The sequence below is a fragment of the Pteropus medius genome, unplaced genomic scaffold, assembly GCF_902729225.1.
Source record: "Pteropus medius unplaced genomic scaffold, Ma_sr-lr_union100, whole genome shotgun sequence".
NCBI classification, from domain to species: domain Eukaryota; kingdom Metazoa; phylum Chordata; class Mammalia; order Chiroptera; family Pteropodidae; genus Pteropus; species Pteropus medius.
The window spans coordinates 4872529-4897097 of NW_024354911.1; the positions used below are offsets into that span (position 1 = coordinate 4872529).

The 24569-nt window shown below is 43.7% G+C and overlaps 1 protein-coding gene across 3 annotated transcripts; it reads left to right on the plus strand.

Moving 5' to 3' along the window:
* Nucleotides 1-74: 74 nt before the first annotated feature.
* Nucleotides 75-24569, plus strand: HEXA (hexosaminidase subunit alpha). 3 transcript variants are annotated; one of them, XM_039856545.1, is made up of 16 exons: nt 236-383; nt 8977-9058; nt 9788-9878; nt 15210-15302; nt 16157-16222; nt 17833-17879; nt 18403-18513; nt 19392-19493; nt 19981-20113; nt 20681-20861; nt 21232-21318; nt 21589-21661; nt 22396-22579; nt 22744-22834; nt 23206-23310; nt 24327-24569. In XM_039856545.1, exons 8-16 carry the CDS (start codon nt 19398-19400, stop codon nt 24388-24390), a joined length of 1014 nt encoding a protein of 337 aa, XP_039712479.1. In that variant the 5' UTR covers nt 236-383; nt 8977-9058; nt 9788-9878; nt 15210-15302; nt 16157-16222; nt 17833-17879; nt 18403-18513; nt 19392-19397; the 3' UTR covers nt 24391-24569. The 3 variants fall into 3 exon arrangements, with proteins under 3 accessions (XP_039712477.1, XP_039712478.1, XP_039712479.1); XM_039856543.1 differs by lacking the exons at nt 8977-9058; nt 9788-9878 and having other exon boundaries at nt 75-383; XM_039856544.1 differs by lacking the exons at nt 8977-9058; nt 9788-9878; nt 23206-23310; nt 24327-24569 and adding an exon at nt 23034-23178 and having other exon boundaries at nt 75-383.

Sequence of the window (24569 nt, forward strand, 5' to 3'; positions counted from 1 at the left end):
CTATGCTCCCGGGTAGGTGGCGCAGGGCCGCGTCCGGTCACGTGACACACCAGTTATCACGCGGGCGCTGCTCACCTGACCAGGCGGGTCACGTGGCCCGGCCCGCTGGGACGGAGGAGACCGGCGGGCCATGGCAGGATCCAGACTCTGGTTTTCGCTGCTGCTGGCGGCAGCGTTCGCTGGGAGGGCCACGGCCCTGTGGCCTTGGCCCCAATACATCCAGACCTCCAACTGGCACTACACCATCTTCCCGCAGAGCTTTCAATTCAAGTACCACGTTAGTTCGGCCGCGCAGCCGGGCTGCTCCGTCCTGGACGAGGCTTTCCTGCGCTACCGTGACCTGCTCTTCGGCTCTGAGTCTTGGCTCTATCCTGCCCCCACAGGTGAGCCGGACGTGCCCCGCCTGGTTCAGGGCTCTGAGACAACCGGCCTTGGGACAACTCCCCAGACTTCTTGAGACGCCCTTAGTTTGGTATTTGCCCAGTCCTCTAATCACCACCCTCTAGTCTCCACTTCCTCCTGCCCTTTTCGTACAGCTGTTTTAGCCTGCCCCAGGTTTAGCCCCCTACCGCTATTCATTTCACCGAGTTGACTTCTAGGGCCAGGATTTCTCTGGAATCCTGTCCTCGGGCTATATTTCACCCAAAATACCTGCTATAGAACTATAGTTCAACCAGGATATCAAATAACTGGAAATACTGTGCCAATGGACATCTAAGGTGACCCCTCTTGCCGTGTTCAAGTGTCACAGGGTCTTAATGAAGCTGTGACCAGGGCTGGGTAGAGGAGACAAGTGTTGACACCCCAGATTGGTAAGACAAAACGTGAGAAACATATTGATCTATGCAAAATTACATGAAAGTGTCTTGACACATAGCATATTCAGTAAAAGTTTAAACTATGAGAGAAATCATAGAACACTTCCATAAAGAAAAGAACTTTGAGCACCCACTCATAGTGAGGGGGCGAATATAATGGGCCGGGACTGAAAGGAGGGTGCTCCGGGAAGGATAAAAGGCTTGAACAGAAGCACAAAGGGTTGTGATTGACCTTCAAGTGCTAGTCTGGTGTGTGATGAAGATGGGAACTGGGGAGTGGGGAGGGATGAGGTTAGTGGAAGTGTGGGATTAAATGAAAAATCCAGAGTACTTTGGATATTGGTTTCATCTAAATTAACGGGCTAGCGATATTCTTTAAGGCAGCTGCTGAAAATTGTGTTTGAGGATTATTATTTCAAAGCAAATCGATGAGTAGAGTCAGCAACACAAAGGAATAAAATTCTACATGATGGACTTAAAATGTAGAGTTTTCTTGAAAATCTCCTGGAATCTAGTTCTCTGGTTATGATGTGTAGGTGTTTGAGTGGAAGCCATATTTATGGTTGGGCCATATGGTAGCATCATTTTGTGTATTTCAACTGTGCTTAAATTACTTTCACGAATGTTCTCATTTGATATAGAGAATTAAAAGCATTTAATTAAACAGATGGCACTTAGGGAGTGACAGTCTCAGCATCAAGGTAGTCTTAACTGGTAAAATGTATTAAGCTGGGAGGATAAAAGGCCTGGTATTGTGTGTGGTAGATCACATATTTCTCTGAATCCTTCATGACAAATAATAGAATTCCTTACAGGGGATTGACACTCAGAATATGTTTATTTTGGTATAGAATAGTTAAGGCCTGGCTTGTGCAAAAAAAAATAGATCTGTTATGTATATGGTATGTGTCTATCCCAGTGCTGGGCACTCTGGTGGTTACAAGAAAAGTGTAAGACCTAGGCCCACGTTTTGCAGTCCAGTTGGGGAAATATGAAGCCAAAGGACACAGTATGTTATAAAATGCTCAAAAGTTAATTAGAATGTTTACTAATTTTACTATGGTATAGATTAGAATAATTTCTATACTTCTAAATTAAGCCTTTACCTCCATTGCTGTAGGACTACAGTTTAATCAAGAAAATAGAAATAGGGCAGCTATAATTAAGGTGCTGTAAATTCCTAATGAAAGAGATCTAGAGACCGATAAACTAAGATGTTTATTTCAATTTATTACCTTCCTGTAAATGAATTGCTCTATTAGTTGAAGGGTTCTTGTCCACTGAGAGATAATGAAAACTGGTTTGGATGACCATTACCAAAGACATACGAGAACTTCCTTCTCTGTTGTTCTTCCCATGGAGCCCTCTGCCCCTTGGAACACAATTTTCTGGGGAGGCTTTCAGATGACTTGAGCTGTAATCTTGTTTCCACAAAAGAAAAAAAAAAAAGAAAGACAAATTGATGGAGGTGAAAGCAACATCAATAAGGCCCAAACCCATGTATATTTCTCTATGGGGAAGATTTTAGTAAAGAAAACAACATACGCACGTTAAATTTTAGCTGACAGCTTTTTGTTCATTCCCCAAATAACTTCTTTGTAGGCGCTGGGCCAGAGTTGTTCTTAATGCAGCACAACTTTTGAGTTTGATCTGTACCTGGAATTCAGTGGAATTCATACCAACCTTTTCTGAAAAACAAGTCTAGTACTGAGGTTCCATTCTGTTCTGAATTCACCTTCAAGGGTTAGCCGTAGTCCCACCAATTTCGAAATGGCCTGTGGAGGTGTTTAGTATTTGCTTTGTCATTGAGAGGTGTTTGTGCCAACTGGAGGGGTATGTGTTACATGTTGTTAAACCTGTTAAATGTAATTATTTTAGGCTCTAGTTATGAACTAAGTTCTCTGTTTTGATTATTAAACCACATCCTGTTTACAAATCAAAGATCTGATTATTTGGGATGACACCCATCTAATGTGGCCCAAATACTTTTTTGGGTGCTTAATGGAGTTGATAAAGCCCTGATTTTTAAGGTTAAGTGACTAAATCTGATTATATAATTTGGCCGCATTCTTCTTTGCTTTTTCCGGAACTACTTGATTGAAGCCATAGTACCCAATGGCTGTTATAAAGTTCCCATCCTGTTCTGGTGTCCACATGAACATCTCTATGAGTTACTTAGGATATCATCATCTGTGAACAGAATAATCTCCACCCCTTTTCCCAGTCCTTTTATTCTAGTGTGGAAGGAAGATTATTATATGACTATCTGGATTCTTTTGCAGCCATTATCAATATTTGATTTACTTGTCCTCAGATATTAAACAAGTGACTAAGTTAATAAGTGGATTAGTTAATTATAATCTGAATCTCCTAAAATACCTCCTTTGGCTATTCCTTCTATAACTATGCCAGGAACATAGTCGATACTTAATTATTTGTTGGACATATTAACTTAAAAAGGCTACTTTCTATAAAAGTTTGTAAGAAAGCTTCATGGTTTTTATTTATTTCTGAGATCATCAATAAGGAGATGATTTGCAAGTTTCATTTAGAATTGATTGCTTTTCTTTGAAGTTTCAAACTTGGAATATTCACATGTGATTCCAGGGAGAGGAGGATCACACTATGCTGTGGTCCCAACTCAAGTTGATTTTATTTCATCACAGTTGGAGAAGCACTGGAAATGCATCTAGGGAGTGTTGTAAAGGAAATGGATAAAGTCTGGCAGCTGGGCTAGGGAGACAGGGTAATGCCGATTAGTTTTCTCCACTCTAATTGGACTAGGACAAGGACAAGGCATGTTCCTGCTGAAGACTTGATTGCCCCTGAGTTTATTGTTTTACAAGCAAAAGGGAAGAAAACGCAAGAAGAAAGTTCTGTAGTAGAATTCTTTTTCTTGAGAAGAGGTATGTGGAAAATGGAGGAACATGTAAGGAGGAGAAATACAAAGATTTGGAAAGGGGTTCGGTAGCAGGAGCTAGTTTTTAGTGAGGGGCTAAATAATTGTTGTGTCCTATGTTGAATCCCAGGGCTTGGCCTGCAGGCCTCAACAGGGCTTTCCGCTCACAGTCCTGTTTTGTTCTTTATTACATAAGTTGTAGTGCTTTTCCAATAGCCCTGGATGGTACTGAGCCCAAGAAGCTCTGCTTGATCAAGGTGTGTGGGGGTAGTCTCGGCCTGATTTATGAAAAATTTGAATCTTATTTTCTTGAGCTATCATTGCTCCCGCTGCTTGACGACCGTATGCAGTGGAGGATTCAGGGTCTAGAGTATGATTTATTCAGGAGTCAGCCACAGAATGTTTATTAGTCACCTCTTTAACTATGTGCCCTCAGGCAAAGTGCCTAATTTCCAAGCAGCCGTGCTACTTTTTTTAAAAAAATCTGTCTATATTCCAAGCATTTCTGAAGATAACAAGGAGATAGTGATGAATGTCTTCACAATCTTTGAATGATGGTATATAGAGGAAGAACTTGGGTATATAGAGGAAGAACTTATAGAGGAAGAACTTTAAAATAAAACAATAAAAATTAAAAGTCTGAGCCCCAGTGGTGCCCTTCCCATCTTCTTCCACTTCCCTTTCTCACCGCCAAACAGAAGAGAGAAGTAGGACATTGCAGGGTTTTGCCTGTCGATACTGCCTGTTTGTTTGTTTTTGTTTTCGATAGCAGGTATGGGCTCTTTTTATTTTTCTTATAGTTACACAGTCTCTTGCTGGGGTTTGTTGTCAGTAGCTTAGCCTGTTAAAGGCATAAAACTTAATCCTTTTTCTGTTGATTATAGAGAAGCAAAGTTTTACTGCCTAACCAATACTTCTTATAGAAATAAAGGAAGTCATGTATGTTTCTGCATTTTTGTAAATTTCCTCTGCTGGTTCTAGAAATAAGTGATAGAAATAAAGTCAATTCAATGTACATCATCAAGAGCTTGAACCACATGGATTAGGTAGGACCTTTCTCCCACTTTGGAGGGCCACTGACAGCACGGTCAGCTAAAAAGAGGAGGTTGCATCTGTAGAGGTGAGAAAGATGTGTGTATGGAGGGTTTTCTGTCATCTACCTCAAGGTTTGTAGGTCTGCAGTCCATTGTGATAGAGAAATGGATTTGCTTTTCTTCTCTCTTCCTGGCTGTAGTGTATAAGACCCATCATGGAGTTGGGAACTTCTCTCTTTGCTTGTTTTAAGCTTCTGTTATTGCTTAAGCTGCTTGGCTATGTCCTCAACCCTGATCTCTAGCCAATAGTGATATGCTTTCATTGCGTCCACATTTGAGGTTAGTTGGAGTTTGGCTATGGTGTGGAGCTTTTTCCTCTGAAAGTGTGTTCTCAGATGCAGAAGGTTTGGGTGCTTGTCAGCTTGAGTGTCAGTAAGTAGCCTCCTCTTCTTTGTAAAGCTTTGAGATGGGAAGGGAGATGGCTTACCAAGTACACTAGATGAAAAGTTTAAATTCTGTCCCGTTTGACCTTGTCCTGGTACTAGTACTAGGATCTCACATTAGTTGCTTTCGTCTTTTGACTGGTGCCACAGTCCTAGTTTGAGGCAGATTCAGAGTTCTAAGCTCATGTCCCTTTTATATGTTGGAGTGTCAGCTTGTTTGCCATACAAGATGGCATCACACAGTAGTGGAGCCTTCAAGCTTCTGTAAGCAGCTCATGAAAAGCCCTTGGAGAAGCTGCTCCTATGGTGTGGTTATCCCACAAGGATCCCAGCCCTAGGCCTCTGTCAGCCAAGTGGCAAAATTGACTTATTAAGAAAGAGAAGTAGAAAATGGAAGGAAACTAGCATTTTTTGAGTGTCTGGCACTTGCTATATGTTATGCCTTATAATCCAAATAACAGCTCTGTGAGGTTGGTGTTATCCTCGTCTTCAGAACTGATATTCACAGAGGCTAAGTAACATGTCCAGGGTTACACAGGTAGTAATGGTGGAGCAGAAATTCCAGTCAAGTCTGTTTGTCTACAAAGATTTAGCTCTTTTTACTGTGCAATCTTAGGGTAATCTACTCGTAAGTATCTTCATCAAGCATTATACCAGTTAACAATTTGGAAAACTACTGGCCTCTGGTAGGATTAAGCCCTGATCACGCTTTAATGTTAATTACTTCAAATAGTAACTTCTAACACCTAATTGTTTAATTGCTAGCAATCATATTATGACTATTTTGGTAGTTGGCCCATTGTTATCAGATTCTAGTAGTATTTTTGGCTGGCTTCCTTCCTTCCATCCATCCTTAGTACAAGTAGTAATTGTTAAATTACTATAATTTGTCAGTAGCCCTGGTCTAAAGAATATTAATTGAACTTCCCTGTCCATAAGGAATTTAGGGCCTCTGGAAGTGGGAATACAGACACACAGTAAGGTGTGATTTTTGCTGATAATTGAAGTATAAGATACTTTGGGATCACCTGGCCCAAGTGTGTATGTGCGTGTGTAGGAGTACATTTTGAGAGGCTTCCATAAAGAGCTGTCTAATCAGATCTGAAAGTAGTGGTTGATGGGGATGGAGGTAGTAATCCACTTAGAAAGAACTGCATATGGGAAAGGCCTTCAGGAAAGAAGTTTTAGGCCATATTTAAGGAACTCAAGGTCTGTATGGTGGAAGCGCACAGCTCTAGGGTGGATCAGCAAGTTCTGAAGCTAGAGAGGTAGTAGACCCAAGTCATCTGAGGATGACTCCAGATTTATGATTTAGCAATATGAATATATTCTGCTGCCATTCACAAAGATGGGGAAAATAGTAGGAGAGGAAGGGGAAGGAAGGAAGAAGGGAGTGAAAAGAGGGAAAGACAGAGAGAGATTGATTAAGAGGTTAGAGATGGGGTGAGAATTATAAAAAGCAAGTTTGGTTTTGGACCTCTTGAGTGTGAGTTTACCTAGCGTCTAGCAAACAATTAGCTATATGGTACTGAAGCTTGAGAGAATGTGGTGGAACACTTCTAGGAGACAAGAAGGTCCAAAAGGTGACCATGGGAGGGTATTGAGGAGAAGGAAGATGTTGGATAACCACTAAGCCAGAATGTGGGTTAATTCTGCTTTTTGAGTATCAAAATCATCTAGGACGATAGGCAGCCCGGAGATAGAGAAGAAGACTGGGGCCCAGGACCCAAAGTCTTGGGTAAATAAAGAAGTAACCAGGAAGTTGCAGAGTGTTGTGACAAGGAGAGGCTCAAGATTTCACAGCTGGATGGCATGAGCCATAGAAGAAGGTTTGTTTGTTTGTTTGTTTGTTTTTTCACTTGATAGCAGAGGACCTGAAAGCAGCCCCAGATCTCAACTTGAGGGGAAGTAACATTCCTGAGGAGAGCCGGGCTTCAGTTAAGGAGGACATAGAAGGGACTGAGGATTTTGGTAGTTAAATAACCATGGAACCAGATTCCAGAGGGTTTGTGGGGGTGGGCGACTTACAGTACAGGTGGTTTGTGGGGGAGAGGAATCAACACTTACAGGAATGGAAGCGTGGGTCCAGAAATGAGCAGAGGCATTTACATATTGGGCACAGTGACAGAAGATGACATAAACATGACATGATAGATTTCCCTGACTATAAGATTGCCAAGAAAATAAGTTCCAGAGATAAGCAAGAGTTCATATATACACGAGAATTTAATACATGATAAAGGAAACATTTCCAATCAAAAGTGAAAAGATAGATTAGTCAATAAATGGATAGAGATGGCTTGTTATCCATTTGGAAAAAAATAAAAATCTTTACCTCATGTCAGTGAGAAAAGTAAATTCCAGGTGAATTAAAAATCTAAAGATCAAAGATATGCCATACAAATATTAGACTGAAATAAAGGAAACTATTCCTATACTCCTAGGGGTAGAAGAGGCCTTTCTAAGCCAGCAAATAAAGGAAACCATAAAAAGTAAAGCAAAAGAACCCATAAGGTTCAAAAATAAAGAAAAAATGGGACAAATATTTGCATCCTTAAAAGACAAGTTTAAAATCTAGAAAGAGCTCTACAAATCATTAAAAGAAAATTAACAATAAAAAAGTGCAAAGAATATGGCCCATAAATGCAAAGCCATGCTCAAATTCATTCATTATTAAAGAAATACAAATTAAAACAATGATATATTTCTTTATGAGGCTAGCACTAGTTTTAGAAGGATGTGTAGATATGGGCCCATATAAATCAGTACAATAGTTTGGAAGAGTGATTTGGCAGTGTTAAAACCAAAAATTTTTATATCTTTGGCTTAGCATTTCCACTTCTAGGTATTTTTCTACAGAAATTTCTCACAACTGCTTAAAAAAAGAAAAAATATATATGTAATGATTGTTAACTAGAGCATTGTTTATAATATCAAACACTTTGAAGTATTCCCAAATGTCAATAAAGAGTAGAAAAGTTAGGACTTTCAGCTCTTAAAGTATCTCAAAAATGGAATTCTATTCAGCACTTAAAATTATGCAGGTCTATATATATTGACATTAAAAAATTTGCAGATCGTTTTGGTAAGTGGGAAAAAAGTTACAAATTAATATGTATCAGGATCTCATTTTTGTTTTAAAACTTAATAATAAATCTGTGTTTACAAAAAATTGAAAGACTGCAAAATGTTAACCAGAGTTATCTCTAGGGATCTATAGGGAGGCATTTTCTTTCCAGTGGGGGTGAAAGGCGAGAAGAAAATAGATCAATTTTTAAAAGTAGAGGGAAAAAGACTACAACTACAACCATAACTATAACTACAACTTTTGCAACAGAAGATTGAAGGGGGAACATTCAGGATTTATATGTGGGCTGAATCAGTTGCACTTCTGAGTGGATGCTAGTCGTCTCTGGAGGATGAAAAATCTTGGGACTCATGGGAGGAGGCACCAAACTGAATTCAGCAGCACTACAGTGGGGCTCCAGGCTCAGGGCACCTGGGTTCTCAGACTCCTGCTTTAATGGGGTAAGGAGTTTGACCGGGGCTTTGCCTCTTCCCCTAGCCACACCAGTGTACTTTTGCACTGACGGCTTCGCAGGCTTTGGAATACCTTTTTCCTTCTTGGTAGCCTGGCAAACACCAACTCAGGATTCAATGTTCTGCTCAGAGGTCCCTTCCAGGGTTAGGCCTGCCTCCTTTTCTGGATGCTATAACATCTACTGTAGTAGCTCTTATCACACTGTTTTGTAATTGTTGTTTGTATTTGTCTTTCCCACTAGACTATGAGCTCCTCAAGGGCGGGGACCAGGGCTGCTTTTTCTTTTTAACTGCCCCAGCACCTAGCACAGTTCCTGATGCACAGTAAGTGCTCAATATTTCTTGATTGGAATGAAGAAATGAGTGGAAAATGAATAATTTCAAGAGTTTTTATTAGGCTGAGTATGGGGAGAGGAAGCCTGGGTGTGATGTATATAAATGTGGGAACGAGAGGGGAACCAAGTGGGCATGGAGAACGAACACTGCTGGCACCAGGCTAGGAGAGTACCATGACATATGGGGCAGGGTAGACCTGACAGAGTGGTAAGGTGCCAAAGGCTGGGTTGACTTTCCCAGTTTCTACCCTAGAAACCAAACTAAATGCCCAGAAGGTGGGTACTGCCAACTAAAACGAATGTGTTTTCTCCATGCTGCTAAGAGTCAGTGAATTAAATACATTGATATGATAGAAATGTTTTGATTCAGGGAGGAGCAGGGCTGGTGGAGGGAGAGGCTCACTGAGGTAAAGACATAGTTTCTAGGTACCCTAATGAGTAGTCTCTTCCAGAGAAGTGGAAGGACCTGAATCTTTAGATGTATGGACCCATACATCTTCAGAGCAGTGTCTGAAAAGGCACTTTCTGTATGCCTGGGTATCTTCTTATCATCCCCTACCCCAGCCCAGGACTTCAGAAATACTAGATTTGGGTATATGAAAGTAATCTCTACATTAACTGTTTGCCATTTATGCCCGATTATCATGTAGCACAATCATTATGCATATATACCATTAAATATGCATTTTTTTAATTCTAGCATCATTCATTTTTTCAGCAAACATTTATTGAATGACTACCGTGTGTCAGGCACTGGGAGTACAAAGACACTGAGATTGGTCCCTGCTGTTGAGGAACTCACAGCCTCGGTGAGGAGATAGACAAACAGCTTGTATTAAAATAAATGTTATGAAAAACGTATGTATGTGTTCCTATATGATCACATAGGAAGTTCTCTTAGGAAGGGGTGGGGGCATGACAGCAAAGTTTTATAAAAGGAAAACCAGAGCTGTTTCTTAATCAGGTGAAAAGTGGCAGCAATACAAAGTTTGTTTCAATTGGAGGAAGCAGTATATGCAAAGAAAAGTATGAATGAATGCTCCATTTTCAGGGTTCTATAAAGAGTCGGTTGTGCTACTGTGAGAATTCCTACACAGGAGCAGAGAAAGATGAGACTTATAATCCAGTGGATTCTGGATTTTATCGTGAAATCTATGGGGAGCCATTAGAGGGCTTGGAGCAGAGATTGTCAAAATCTTTTAATTTTCATATTAAAAGATCACAAAGGATAGTAGATTGAAATGGGGAATATATGTGAAGGCAGTGAGAGACTGAGTGGGAGATTCTTTTATAGTCATCCAGGTGAGAATTTATGAGAGGCTGAGTTAAGGCATTGACCAATGGGAGTGGGGAAGTGGTGATGATAAGAGAGAATAAGGATTTTGTAGTTATAAGACTTAATTGGGTCTTTCTTTTTCACTGTTGTGATCTCAGTGCTTAGCACGGTGTTTGACACATAGTAGATAGTCAGTAAATATTGAGTGAATTAACTTGTGTTCTACTCAGAAAGGTGGGAGGAGAAGGAGCTTTCCTGTCTGGGTAAATCAATAGCTGGTGCTGTTATCACACTGAGAGAGAAGATCAGCCAGGAAGAAGAATGAAGAGTTGGTTCAGTTTTGTATTTAAGATTCGAGGTGCTTTTGAGCCAATTTGAGTGGAGGTATATGAGTCTAGAGCTCCAGAAGAAGAGTTGGCATGAAAAGTTAGATTTGAGAGTCACCAGCCTTCGTGAGAGTGGATGACGTTGTCCAGAGAGAGTATAAGTGAGGAGGAAAAGAGAAGTCTGTGACCCTGGGGGACACCAGTACAAAGGGGTTGGTGAGAGAAAAAGAGAATGAGGAAGCGTAAAGAGTTAGAGGAAAAATAAGAGAGAGCAGTGATCCCTTAGCCAACAGAGTTTAGTTTCAAGAAAATCTGGGATGTCTGATGCTGTCAAGAGGTCCCCGGGTAATGGTCACTAGAACATTAACCCTGTGACAAGGATTTTTGTCTGTTTTGATCAATGCTGAATCCTCAGCACTTAGAACACCTAGTACAGAGTGCTCAATAAATAATTGTTGAATGAGTGGGCGAGTAGATGGGTGGGTGGATGGATGGATGGATGGTTGGAAAAAGGTCCCTCGAGTTTAGTTACAGAACCACAGGACCTTGGCGAAGGCATTTTCAGAGGAGTGGTGGAAAGAAGCCAGATAGTAGAATGAGGAAAAGAGAGGATGTCAGGAAGTGGCTACAAAAAGAGGACTAAGGATAGCCAACTCCATGAGCACTTATCAAGTGCTGGGCACTGAGCTAAGCACTTTATATGCATTAACTCTTTTAATCTTCCTAGTAGCCCAGAAGGTGGGTACTGCCTTGATCCCCATGAGGAAACTGCAGCTTAGAGAGGGAAAATAACTTGCCCAGGGTTCCAGAGCTAGAACCAAGTGTTAGAACCAAGATTTGAACCCAGATCTGTCTCACTCTGCTTAGGCTGCATTTCCTCTAGAGTTTCTTCATGATTGGAAGCTGAGTGAAAGAGTAACTGTTTGAGATGACATACAGTTGAGACTTGCAAATATTTTAATGATGATGGGACAGAACCAGCAGAAAGAAATAATTTGAAGACTTTGAGAAAAAGGGAAATAATGTATACAAGACGAGCCTGAGGAGAGATCCAGAGCACGGGTGAAAGGAAACCCCTTCCACCAAGGTAGGAGGAGGAGAAGGTAAAGACCAGGTGTGTTTTGCAGATATATTTGTTAGGGAGGAAAGGGGAAGGTAGGGATGGATGGCAGTTCCGATTGTCTGCTGAGAGTAAGGGAGATGGTGATCAAACTATATACAGACTTGAAGAAAGTTGTATAAGTTTGAAGTAGCTGTTGCAGAGAAAAGAAAAAATAACAATGGTGGAGATAGAAGATTTTCAGGGCAACATCAGGGGCCCAGCGATGATGAGAGACCATGATTTTATCAGTGGCCCAATCCCATTGTTGCATGATTTTCTCCCTTCTCTCCAGCAGAGAGGGAAGTAGCCAGGATTAAGTGCACAGAAAGCATATGTTAGATTGATCTAGGGTAGAGGAGTTTTGCCCACTGGATGCAACAGAATAAAAAAGAGATGGGTTGTTGCAAGTACCAGCTAGATTGTGTTTGAAGTGTTGGATCACCACATCTAGAGCAGGAGGGGAGGAATTGAAGGTTGGAGAGGACTGATAACAGAAAGAAATTGAGGTGTCCTTGTACTGGCACCTGGAGAAAGTTCAACAGTGGGTCTTTGGTAGTAAAAGGGTCTCAGAGTTTCATGTCCAACTGATCTGTCTGTAATGAATAGGCTGAATTACACTAAAAAGAGGACACAAGGGTAGAAAACTAACAGTGGTTATCTCTTCAGAGAGGGAACAAAGGAGGGGTACCAAAGATAATTTTATTGTTAAAAACACTCTGTAACTGTTTGAATTTTTTCAACTTTTTAAATTAAAAAAAATACATATACAGATTTTTCGATGAATCTAAAAGGAGCAAGTTCACATGAAAGCAAGGAGACGAGGGAGCTGTGGAGATAGGAGGCTGTGGTTGTGGACTGGGGCCCTAGAGCATGTGATCTGTCTGTGGAACCCCATAGTGTTAGCTCGGGAGAGCAGTAGCCAGAATCTCGTCCCACTCTACCGTTGTTTACAGGGGAGGAAATAAGTGCCAAAGACTTGCTCAGCTTGGCACCAGCAGAACCAGAACCAGAACCAGCCTTTCCTGATTTCCTAGCTCAGTGCTATTTTTCATGCTGCTTCCTGAACACTTGAGGCTTCAGAACTTCCTGTTGTCCCGCCTGGGCATGTTGTATGTGTGCCCATGTGATTGCTAGCTGATGGGCTGTTTCTCATTCTGTGCCTCCCACACCTCAGTGCTGCTCAGTGCGGTGTGTGTGGGTGTGTGTAGAGGTGGCTGTCCTGTCCCTTGCCTGTTTCTTGCTCTCTTCAGAGGACCAACTTGGAGGTGATACTCTACGTCCTTGTAAGTGACCCAGTGTCCCTCGGTTTTGCTAGCTCTCACATCACTACCTCCCCAAGACCTGTCCCCTCATAGTTTGTTTAAGCAGCAGCCCAAACCCAAATGAATCACTGAGCACACTTAGGACAGTGATTCTTTACCATAAGATTAGTGACGGGTGAAGAAACGAGCCCTTAAATTAAGGGCATTGTTCTATGGACTTAGAGTACAGAGTATGGGTGTATTTTAGAAAAATAAGATATAATGGTAACAATAACAACAACAACAAAAACAAAATTGTTTTCTTCCAAGAATAATTCAGATAAACTTGGTGGTTATGCAGCCTCTCTTGCCATCAGCTATCAGGACAGGGACCGTGGCAGCTGCATATGGGTTAGTCGTGATTTCACCTCAGTTTGGTAGACCAAAGCCCAGAGGATTACCACTAAAGTTTAGGATTTTTGTCCTCTTTTGAATGGCTGCTTGGATAGATACACAGATGAGCTCTCCACACAGTGGTATTGAGGCTCTGTGATGTGTGGGGATGGAGTGGGGACAAGGAGGTCGAGGATGAAGGCATAGTTTAAAGAGGGATATTCATTTATAGCTTTCCTTACCCCGACCCCTCAGTTAAGTCCTCCTTGGTCTTTGGTTTGGTAGAGATGACCTGTATGCTTAGGGAGCTTGTGAAGACGCTATAGGTTCTGCCTTGAGAGTGATCCCTGCCCTGAAAGCCTGATTGTCTTTCTGTGTTATGGGGATGAGTTTTCAGGATTTAGAATGCAGTTGTGAGTTGGCCTGGCTCAGAGTAACCTCAAATTCTCTTTCCTGCAGAGCTGAGGCAAGTATTACAGTGAGAGTACAAGGCATTTACTGAGAGGGGAAAGAATATGTTTGTTCAGGGTAGTGGGAAAGGACTCCTTATTGCTCCTTCTTGACAGACCTGATTGCTGAGATACAGCCAGGAAGTCGTGCTCAGGAGCAGTGAGCAGGCTTCCTTGAGATGGTTCAAGGCTCTTGGATTCCTTCTGCCTAGATATGGACAACATTTGGGATTCCAATTGGGTTCTGAATTATCTCTCTCCATCTTCTGCCAGGCCATCCTGTCCCTGACTTTGTAGTTCCATAGGAAGTCATGGATGTTTGGTGCCAGTGGGGATTCATGTGGCTCCAGAAAGAATCGTGAAAGGGAGTTCACTGAGGTTCAGGCTTGGAATAGTACAATCACAACCACTCTGAAGGTCACAGAAGAGCCAGTGGGAGGCTGAGAAGAGACAGTGCATTGGTGTTTTGGCTTTTTTTTTTTCCAGCATAAATTAGGATCTGTAGGACTATATTAGATAGTATGTTTGCTCATACTGGGTGGCTTTCCACTGTTGGGAGAAGTCTACCTTGGACAGAGAACCTGTCTGAGAAGAGGAGAGAAGGAAGTAGGATGGGCTGGTGACCACATGCCTTTGCTGGGGCACCAGCTGAATCATCGCAGGCCTCCTTCGCATAGGAGATTCCCTTGTCATCTGTTTCATCTGCTCACATTAGATCCTGGGCATTTACAAAGTTAGAAATCTTTCATCTGGAACCCTCAAGAACAGTGCTACTTCGAGTGCCAGTCTCCAGTGAGATGGGAAGCATATAAATATAAAATATAAAACTATTCCCTTCATCAAGAAGACTTCGTTATGAAAAAATGTTAGAACTAAACAGTGTGTTTATGCTGACATAATTGATATACATTCTGGCATCATCTAAGCTTCCTGTCTGATGACCAACCAGTAACACAGTTTACAGATCAGCAGCCAATCCACAGACTACACTTTGAGTAGCAACACTCTAGCGCTGCCTTTAGTTTCAAAACAGTTGCTGAGGTCTTGGAACCCTGTGCTACGACTGTACCAAGCCAGAAATATAGAGTCCTGGTTCCAGAGGGCTGCTGCCAGACCATTCATTCATGGTCAGGAAGGATTACTGGGGAGAGAGGGGGTACGATCAAAATGAAAACATTAAACAGATGACTAGGCAGTTTCTGTGCCAAAAGTACATGCCCTGTCCTCCCTTACATCTTGACACAGGCATGTGACCTGAAGGGACTAGAGCTAAGGACCCTCTTATGGGGCTTTGGTTTTGCCTGTTACTTCTGGTGGCAAGTCAGCTACACTGAGTTTATGCTGTCTTTGCAGGAAAACAGTATACACTGAAGAACAATTCGTTGGATATCTTTGTGATCAGTCCTGAATGTGACCAGTTCCCTTCTTTGGAGTCAGTAGAGAATTGTAAGTATCACCCTGTTCTCATTCTAGAAGAGTAAACACTTGCCTGGAACCGTAGCTCTGGATGGCCTGGCCTAAGTTGCTGATGCTAGGCCTGAAGCCCTCTATAACTGTGGGACCAAGAGCCACCAAGTGCCAAGAGCCATAGAAGATGTGTTTTCCCTAAGCACTCTAGCCAGTGTGTCTATAGGCTGACTGTGGACTTTCACATTGGCTGTTCACTGAGTCCCACAGGACACCCACCTCTGGACTAAGCATAATTCCATTGCTATTTTTGGAATGTGTATACTTTGCTGATTTTCTCTAAGAAGTCCTACTTTGGAGAGAGAAGGTTTTGGTCATTTGTACTGAGACAAGGTCAAGTCCTGTGATTGTCTCCTGTCTTCCCTGAGTAGCTGGGGACTTCTCAGTCTCTGAAGTGAACATTCATATTTGGCTTCTTCCTTACATTTTTGGATGAGGTAGCTGAAGCCTGGGGACAAAAGGAAAGTAAAGTGGTCACAAAGACTTTGGAGACATCGGAACCTGGACCCACCCCTCCAAGCATCACTGTCCCCTTTGCCAGTAGGAGACTTCATACTTTCAGCTAAAGGCTGGCGGGAATTCATGTTTCTTAGAGAAGAAACTGACCTACAAGGCCAGTGGTGCTTGACAGAGGGCTGTGCTCCAGCTTGACCCTCATAACACATCGTTTTCTAGGGCCTGCAACTACCCTGCTCTGGGGACATCTCCTCTTTGAAAGAAAAACAGTGTGATCTTGCTGTTGTTTTTTTAATCCAAGGATTTATATAGAATGTGTGATCTGTAATATGAGAGTAGAAATCCTTAACCAAATGGGGGCATTTCTGTCATTCCAGACACCCTGACCATAAATAATGAGCTGTGTCTCCTCTTCTCTGAGACTGTCTGGGGAGCTCTCCGAGGTAACAAGGTGGGGCTGATGCTGGGAGAGAGATGCACACGATGTTGTGGGACCATTGGCGTTGGTGGGGGTGGGAGGACAGGACTGGGTATGCAGCGAATACCCCCACTTTAGGAAGCTTTCTTTATGGAGACCAAGTGGAGTGTTCCCTCATCTCCCTGAAAGGACTTTGTCCTTACAGCTTTCCCAAGAAGTTGACAGGTTTCACCTAAGCAGTGGCAGCAGCTCCCCTGGTCAGTGCTCTGGAGAAGCAGTGGGAGACCCTGCAGGCTGCTGCTCAGGGTGTCAGCAGGGCAGAGGGGTGACTCTGCCACAGATACTGCCTGTTCAGCTCTCACTAAAGACATATAATTGTCCAGCTTCTTTAAAAAGGAAAACTATATCAAAATGAATAAATAAATGTCAAAATAAAGGTAAATAGTAATAAAATATGTAGAATTAATTATTTGGGGAGAAAATGAGGATTTTACTAGCTAGCACTTGAAAGTCCTGTGCCCTTCCTTTTGGTTTACTCAAAAGATATTTGATCCCTACGAACAGACTTAACCAAATACCTCTACTACTTTTGGTAAAACAACTCCTAGTGAAAGATAAGGGAAATTCTCACAGAATTCCAAACCTTGGTTTGGTTTGTCTTTATTCCCTTGCCTTTCCTCACCCCTCTCCTATATTTTGGAGAAACAATATGCTGACTCCCCTTTCTGCCCTCTTGTACCTTTTGTGCAAGTACTAATGATTAGTCTGGTTGATGCTGGGCTTCAGAGTGGAAAGAAGCCAAACAGTATCCTAGCAGTCCACCTCAAATTAGGTACTAAATGACCACTAAGGTCTCACAAATTCTTTCACTCTGAAAATTTGAGACTCTGGGAATCCTTCATGGGGCTTCTGTTGGATTTTCAGAAGTGGGGCTTCAGCTATTGAGAACATCCAGTGCTCTGGACTCAACATACCTGCCTTGGAGCCTAGCAGGGATCTAGGAGTCTGTGTCCCGTGGACTGGGACAGTCCTGGGCCAGTTGCTGCCTGCTACACCTCAGCTTCCTATAGCTGGATCTCTTCTTAAGCCCTGAGGTGGAAAAGTGAATGATTCTTTGATTTTCAGGTCCAGCTATGGACCCAGGCTCCTTGGAAACTCAAGTTTATGATCACTTTTCCATAATTCATTCTGGGAGAAATGAAGGGTCAGCAGACTGGGGACCCTTTTTCTCAGCTTCCTTAGCTCCAATGAGTATTATCCTTGCAAAGCCTTAACCCTTGCAGGCTGATTGTCCTTATATCTGCCCTCATAAGCACACATCTGGGCTGCCTTAATATTTTTGTGAGTTCACACCTTTGGAAATGGATAAGAGGAATGTGGGTTTTGAGGGTCAGCGTTTTCCTATGAGGGGCACTAACACCCCTTACACCGCCATCTCCTAAAATACAGAGTAAAAATCGATACTAGTGTCCTGGTATCCCCCTTTCATAGTGTTGAGAATCATCAAGCCTACACTACATCCACTTTCACTGTGTGCTGAGGCATTATCCTCTGCTACACTGGCAACCTCTTAGATGAATGCATTTCTTTCCCCACCTCCCTAAATCTTTACTCTGCCTCTCTTCTTCCCCATAGGTCTGGAGACTTTTAGCCAGCTTGTTTGGAGATCTCCTGAAGGCACAGTGAGTGTGGGCCCTCAAAAAGGGCTCCTTTTAAATCTCTAGAGTTTGCTCTCGATGTTGAGAGTTCTGGAAATATCTTATTTAGCCTTAGTCAGAGTCCTGGTGGCCTGAGGTGGCCCCAGCAAGAGTATACAAGGAGACATGGGTGGAAACTGGTTTGGAAGACTTGGCCTGTTTAGAATCACTGTAATTTAGTTCTCCTGAGTCGTTATTTAACAGCAACCTGGAGATCACACTGCTTTGAAGAAATGAACATATTAACAGTCAATGAAAATCCAGAATTTGTAGGCTGAGGAGTGTGTGGTACAACTGTATTTGGCTAGCAAGAGACAGTTGTTCTCTGAAGGTTCCTGCTTTACGGTCATTGAGGTAGAGGTGTGGGGCATTTGGGGAGACATTACCCTGTAGAACAGTCACAGATTGGCTTTTCAGGGAATCTTGGGAGACTTTTCTTCAACCCCTACCCCACACCTATGGTGAGTATCCTTTGAATCCTGACGTGTTCAATGTTTGGTTCACACAGTTCTTTATCAACAAGACAGAGATTGAAGACTATCCCCGCTTCCGTCATCGGGGCTTGTTGTTGGATACATCTCGCCATTACCTGCCACTGACTAGCATCCTGAACACTCTGGTATCCAGGCCTTAAGGCTTTCTTTGCCCTTAGGGTTTTGGGGCGATGGGGCAAAGGATAGCCCGTATGCCATATTCTTAAAGAGTTACAGAGAGAATGTAAGTAATTTTATGAGCTCCTAGGAAAAACAAAGGATGACCTACTCTAAAACTCAAAAAAATAACAAGAATGATTTAAAATCTGTCCCACTGGCTACTGTGGACCTTTGTCCCGGCTGTCTCCAGGGATGCAGAAAGTGGTTGGGGGAGTTGGCTTCTTTGACTGGCAGAGCTGACTTTAGTTTAGTTAGGACAAGGTTGTTGGAAGGAGATGTTCAAAAGCCTTAATTGGGGACGTCCCTAACTATATTGAGTTGGATGAACAGCCTTATCTGACAGTTACAGTTCCAACTCAGGGTCTGTCTTTTCCTTTGTTCCTCTAGTGGAACCAAATCCATCAGGTTTGGTTCTGAGATTTATGCATTATGGGGCTACTAAATTTACATCAGATGTCACAGTTTGGATAAACACTAATCAGACTACCCAAAACACATGGCAGAAGGAAGTGTTAGAGTTCAGGGTATTTTGGATGACTCTAGGGTACCACATAGCTGCAGCCATTTCTTCAGTGTGGCTGGGACTCATCTCAAAAAGAGGAGACACCGCTTCTGTCAGCCATCTTTGGATGTTCCCTGGGGAAAGAAGAAATGTGCTGTCTTCCTCCATGTCAGACACTCCCTGATGGGAGTTCTGGTAGACCCTGTAAACAATAGGAAGCTGGGGTGAGCTGAGCCTATTTAGGAATGTGGAGCAGCCTGAAAGTCTGCCCAGCTTCCCAAGTTTGAGGCTGAAACTGGAGAATCTGTGATGGGTTCACAGGGTATGTGCTCTGACCAACAGGATGTCATGGCATATAATAAATTCAACGTGTTCCACTGGCATCTGGTCGATGACTCTTCCTTCCCATACGAGAGCTTCACTTTTCCAGAGCTCGCCAGAAAGGTATGTCTCAGTTTTGCTCTGACCAAGTTTATGGGTCAGTGTCTAAGCCTAGCTGTGGCCCTGCTGGCAAGGACACCAGCTCTTCTCCTAACCAGCCAGTTTTAGGGACACACTGACAATGGATTCGGAGTCAAGACCTGTGTTCAAGTCCAACTTTTGCCCTTAATTTGCTCTGTGACCTTCAGGAGGTAATCTCTCCTGGTCTCATTTTCTTTTTATTTGTTTACTTACATTCTGTTAGATGGGCATAGTGCCTACCTCGTTCATCTCACTGGCATCAAGACATGCAGATAAAGCAATAGATGTGATAGTTTGTGGAAAATAATGATTAAGTTCCTTAAAAATAGTCCCTGATACCCAAAGGCTGTGGGTGGGTAGATTTTCTGATACCCAGGGAGTCCTGGAGTCATCTGGAGGCATTTCAAGTGTCCTCTACTCTGCTAGACTTCAGGAAATGAGATCCTTAAGAGTGTCTTGTGCCTTTCAGGGGTCCTACAACCCTGCCACCCACATCTACACAACACAGGATGTGAAGGAGGTGATTGAATATGCACGGCTTCGGGGTATCCGTGTGTTAGCAGAGTTTGACACTCCTGGCCACACTCTGTCTTGGGGACCAGGTAAAAATAATGTCAGGTGGGAGGAAATCTACTGATCCCACTCCATGGAGCTTTAGGGCATTGGCACTTGGATATGGCATGCCCCAGCCGTCTACCTCTTCCACCTGGGAATTTAGATAGGCAGAATTTACTTTGGGTTAAAAGGCCACTTCTTACTATTAAAATATGGGCAAATTTTTCTCATATGTCCTTGTCTTAATGATACCCTTGCAGGTTGTTGTGTCCTAGAGTGGAGAAAAGATTTTACCAATTTTACTCAATTGGGCTCTCTGTATAAAGAGAGCAGCCTTTACAAGCAAGGATGACCCCTGCTGGAAGCAGTGTGTCAAGGAAAGAGTGTGACCGTCGTCTGGCTGTAACCCAGCCTCTGACTCTCTATGATTGTGGATCTTTTTGTATTTCTTCGATTGTGACTAACACTCATGATTACTAGTGTCTGTGAGTCCCTGAGTGTTTCAGCCTGTGTGTGTAATGTTTATGAATATGATTGTTTTACTTTAGGAGACTTAATGTCCTTATGTATATGACTGTATTTGTGACACTGTGTGGGGTTCTCTACTGGCTTAGGTGTCTCTGGATTATTGACTCCTTGCTACTCTGAGTCTCGGCCCTCTGGCACCTTTGGACCAGTGAATCCCATTCTCAACAGTACCTATGAGTTCATGAGCACATTCTTCTTGGAAGTCACCTCTGTCTTCCCAGATTTTTATCTTCACCTTGGAGGAGATGAGGTTGATTTCACCTGCTGGTATGAGCCCTTTGATCTTCCCATCCAAGTCTGTTGAATTGCTTACTCAGGATAGAGGTTAGCCAGAATCCAGTGAGCCTGAGCCACAGGCCAAGACCTCAGAGTCACATGTTATAGTCCAGAGAGATTAATATGTGTTCACTTCGAGAGTTTGAACTTAAAGCTCTTCAGATCCAGGCTCAAACTTTCTCAGCCAATGTCAGTGGCCCCCTTCATACAGCTTTGTTCAACCACACCTTCCTTATTTGCGGACTCTGTGATCCTCAGAAAGTTGATTGTTTTTCAAGATCAAAAAAGGAAGTTGTGGGAGGCCAGGTTGGGCTTTGAGGATTTTGAAAGAATTAATCTTTATTTTTCTCTTGGGATTCAGGAAGTCCAACTCAGATATCCAAGCCTTTATGAAGAAGAAAGGCTTTGGTGATGACTTCAAAAAGCTGGAGTCCTTCTACATTCAGACGTGAGGAAGGAAGGAGAGTGGGCAGGGTCTGTTGGGTCACCTTCTATAAGGTCCTCACTTTCCATACAAGGGTCAGGCCCTGCTTGACCACTCTCTGGGCCCCTGAAAGGGGTCCCTTGTCCTATATCTTCAGGTTTGGAATGGTCATTTCCCAACTGGAAGATACCGCTCAATCAGGAATGGGCCCTTAGCCAGGCTCAACCCCTAGTGCACTGACACCAAGAGCCTAGAGTCTGTCTGAGTTGAGCACACACTTTTTTTACTCTCCAGGCTTCTCGACATCATCTCTGCCTATGGCAAGGGCTACGTGGTGTGGCAGGAGGTGTTTGATAATAAAGTAAAGGTGAGCCAGGGGCAGAGAGAAAAGGAGCCACCCACAGTACCTCCCGCTGGTCTCCCAGCCCTTCCGTGCCTCTGCATGGACTGATCCTCCTGATTTGGATTGGACTTTCATGTTTTAGATCCATCTCTCCTTTACCCTCTAGAAAGGTCGCAGAGGTCTGGGTGTGGGTGTCGGAGCCTCTGTCTATCTTCCTTCACTACAGACCAATCAAGAGTTATTTCTGCTGCTAGGTTACTTGGGTTTCCCAAGATTGGCACAATAGATTGGGTTTTCCTTCCTGAGTCATAGACTAGGGTCTTGCAGGTCTATGGGAGCAGAGTTTCTTCTCCTTCATTGTTGACCAATAAGATCCCAGCCTGCTGCCACATGGGGGCTCTGCAGGAACCTGTCCCATCCTCAGAAACATCTGGAGACTCTTGGACATGGGGGATCCTGATGAGTCTCCTGGGCCCCACTGCTTGCTACCCTTAGTTCACAGCCAGTATTACTATCTCAGTGTGGACAGGGAGGCTACAGGATGGGAGGACGAAGCAGCACGGCGCTCTCCTATGGCCTGTGGAACCCTTGACCTCTGCTTTGGGCTAGGGGCTCAACGGTTAGGAGTCACCAAGAAATACTTTGCTGCTGGAGAGCGGAGGGGGTGCATACCCCTAGGCCTGGGTTGCCTGCATAATAATGTGGCCCAAGAATCTCATCAGCTAGGTGCCATTATCACCATTTGACCTTTGTGACAGGTTCGGCCGGACACAATCATCCAAGTTTGGCGAGAAGAGTCACCAGTAAACTATTTGAAGGAGCTAGCACTGGTCACTGATGCCGGCTTCCGGGCTCTGCTCTCTGCCCCCTGGTACCTGAACCGCATAAGCTATGGCCCTGACTGGGAAGAGTTTTACGTGGTGGATCCCTTGTCATTTGAAGGTAAAAGCAAGGAGCTCTCTTTGCTGACCAAAGAAGGCTGGGCTGGAGATAGAGTGGGAGGCAAGAGGGTCTGGGCTAGATATTTTGGGTCAGGAGATAAATTTGAGGACAAAGTAGTTGAAGGGGAACCCTAGAGTTGCCTGTCATTGCTTGTTTTCCCTCAGGTAGTCCTGAGCAGAAGGCTTTGGTGATTGGTGGAGAGGCCTGTATGTGGGGAGAGTATGTGGATAGCACAAACCTGGTCCCCAGGCTCTGGTAAGGCTTTTCTGAAGATATGGAGGGTTGGGCTTGTGGCCATGCAGTCTCCCTTAAAGACCCAATCCCACCTAGCCACCCCCAGGCTAGTACCCTCCTTTCAGGCCTGAGCAAGAAGGGGCTTTACAGTGATCCTTCTGTTTGTATGTAACATTTACCTCCCACCTGACTTGATCTACAATTCTCCAATAATCCATAGGTGTGTAGGATGGAGGTTGTTATCCTCACTTTAAAGAGAGAGATAATGAGGCCTGGAGAGCACAGATGACTTGCTCAGGATCCAACGTTGAAGTCCCTGATTCCTATAGCAAGACCTCCATAGCTGGCAGTGAATCCAGGGTCCAACCTGGTGTGTGCCTCCTTTTCTTCAGGCCCAGAGCAGGGGCTGTTGCTGAGAGGCTGTGGAGCAGCAAGTTGATAACTAACACGGACTTTGCCTTTAAACGTTTGTCACACTTCCGCTGTGAGCTGCTGAGGTAAGCAGGCTTTGGGGCCTTCCCAAAGAAGTGGGGCTTGGGACCCTTTACTGACAGAAGAATACTAATAATAGCTAACACAGAGGCTTACTAAGTGGCAAGCACTATGCTTAGCCCTTTACAGGCATTATTTCATTGAATCCTCACCACAACCCTATATAGTAGTTTTATCCCTATTTTACAGATAGGCAACTGAAGCCCAGAGAAGTTAGGTAACATGCTCAAAGTCGCTTCAAACCAGGATTTGAACCAGGCCAACTTCAGAGTCTATACTCAGCCATGGCCATGTTTTTATGGGCTCTCATGCTACCTATGCCCATACTGGGGGTAGAACTATATAAGATGGTCATTTCCCTAATTCATTCAGCGACTAGGTCTTGAGGACCTGAGGGACACAGAGCAGAGTCCCAAGCTGAGAACCAAGCATGGTGGAGTCTAAACCTCAACTGTCTGTAATTCACTGGGTGACTCTGAGCTAGTTCATTACCATCTCTAAGCACATCACTTATTTGGATAATACAGGAAGACAGGCCTAGAGGTGAGGCTGAGGCCTAAAGACAGAATTACCTGCTCGCATGGATTGGACAGCACTTCAGTCCCCACCACCACTGCATTTATAGCATTTTAGAGCCATTAAAGAGGGACTCAGTGGGCCAAGAACACTGGGCACCTCTTAGGCGTCTACTTCTTTTCTAAAGGGACTGAGTATTTGGGGCTAGGGTACATAGGCAGGTTAGAAGAAGGGAGGTGTTCCCCAAAGTTCCTGGGTGTCCCTGTATCAAAATCACCTGGGGTACCCATTCATAATGCAGATTCTTGCCAATAGTTGGTCCCATCCCAAGTGAGAATCTCTGAAAGTGAGACCCCAAGTAATTTTTGGTATACGGTGGCAGTTTGCGACCCACTGAAATGGGGGAAGGGGAGACTGCTCTTTGTGGTGAAGTTGTTGCTGGGGTCTAAGACTAACCTCCTTCTGAGTAGCCCATCTAGCCCTATTTCTTCATGTCCTCTTGCAGGCGGGGTGTCCAGGCCCAGCCGCTCAATGTAGGCTACTGTGAACAGGAGTTTGAACAAACCTGAGCAAGCAGCCCCAGGCACCGAGGAGGGTGCTGGCCCTAGAAGAGTGGTAGTGGGGCCAGGCTTCCACTGCCTCCCGGCCGGGGGATGGAGCCCCTTGCCCACGTGCCCCGTGCCTGGAGAGAAGGGGGCTGGTGCTGGTGTCCAATAAAGAGTGATGTGACATTTCTCTACAATGAAAA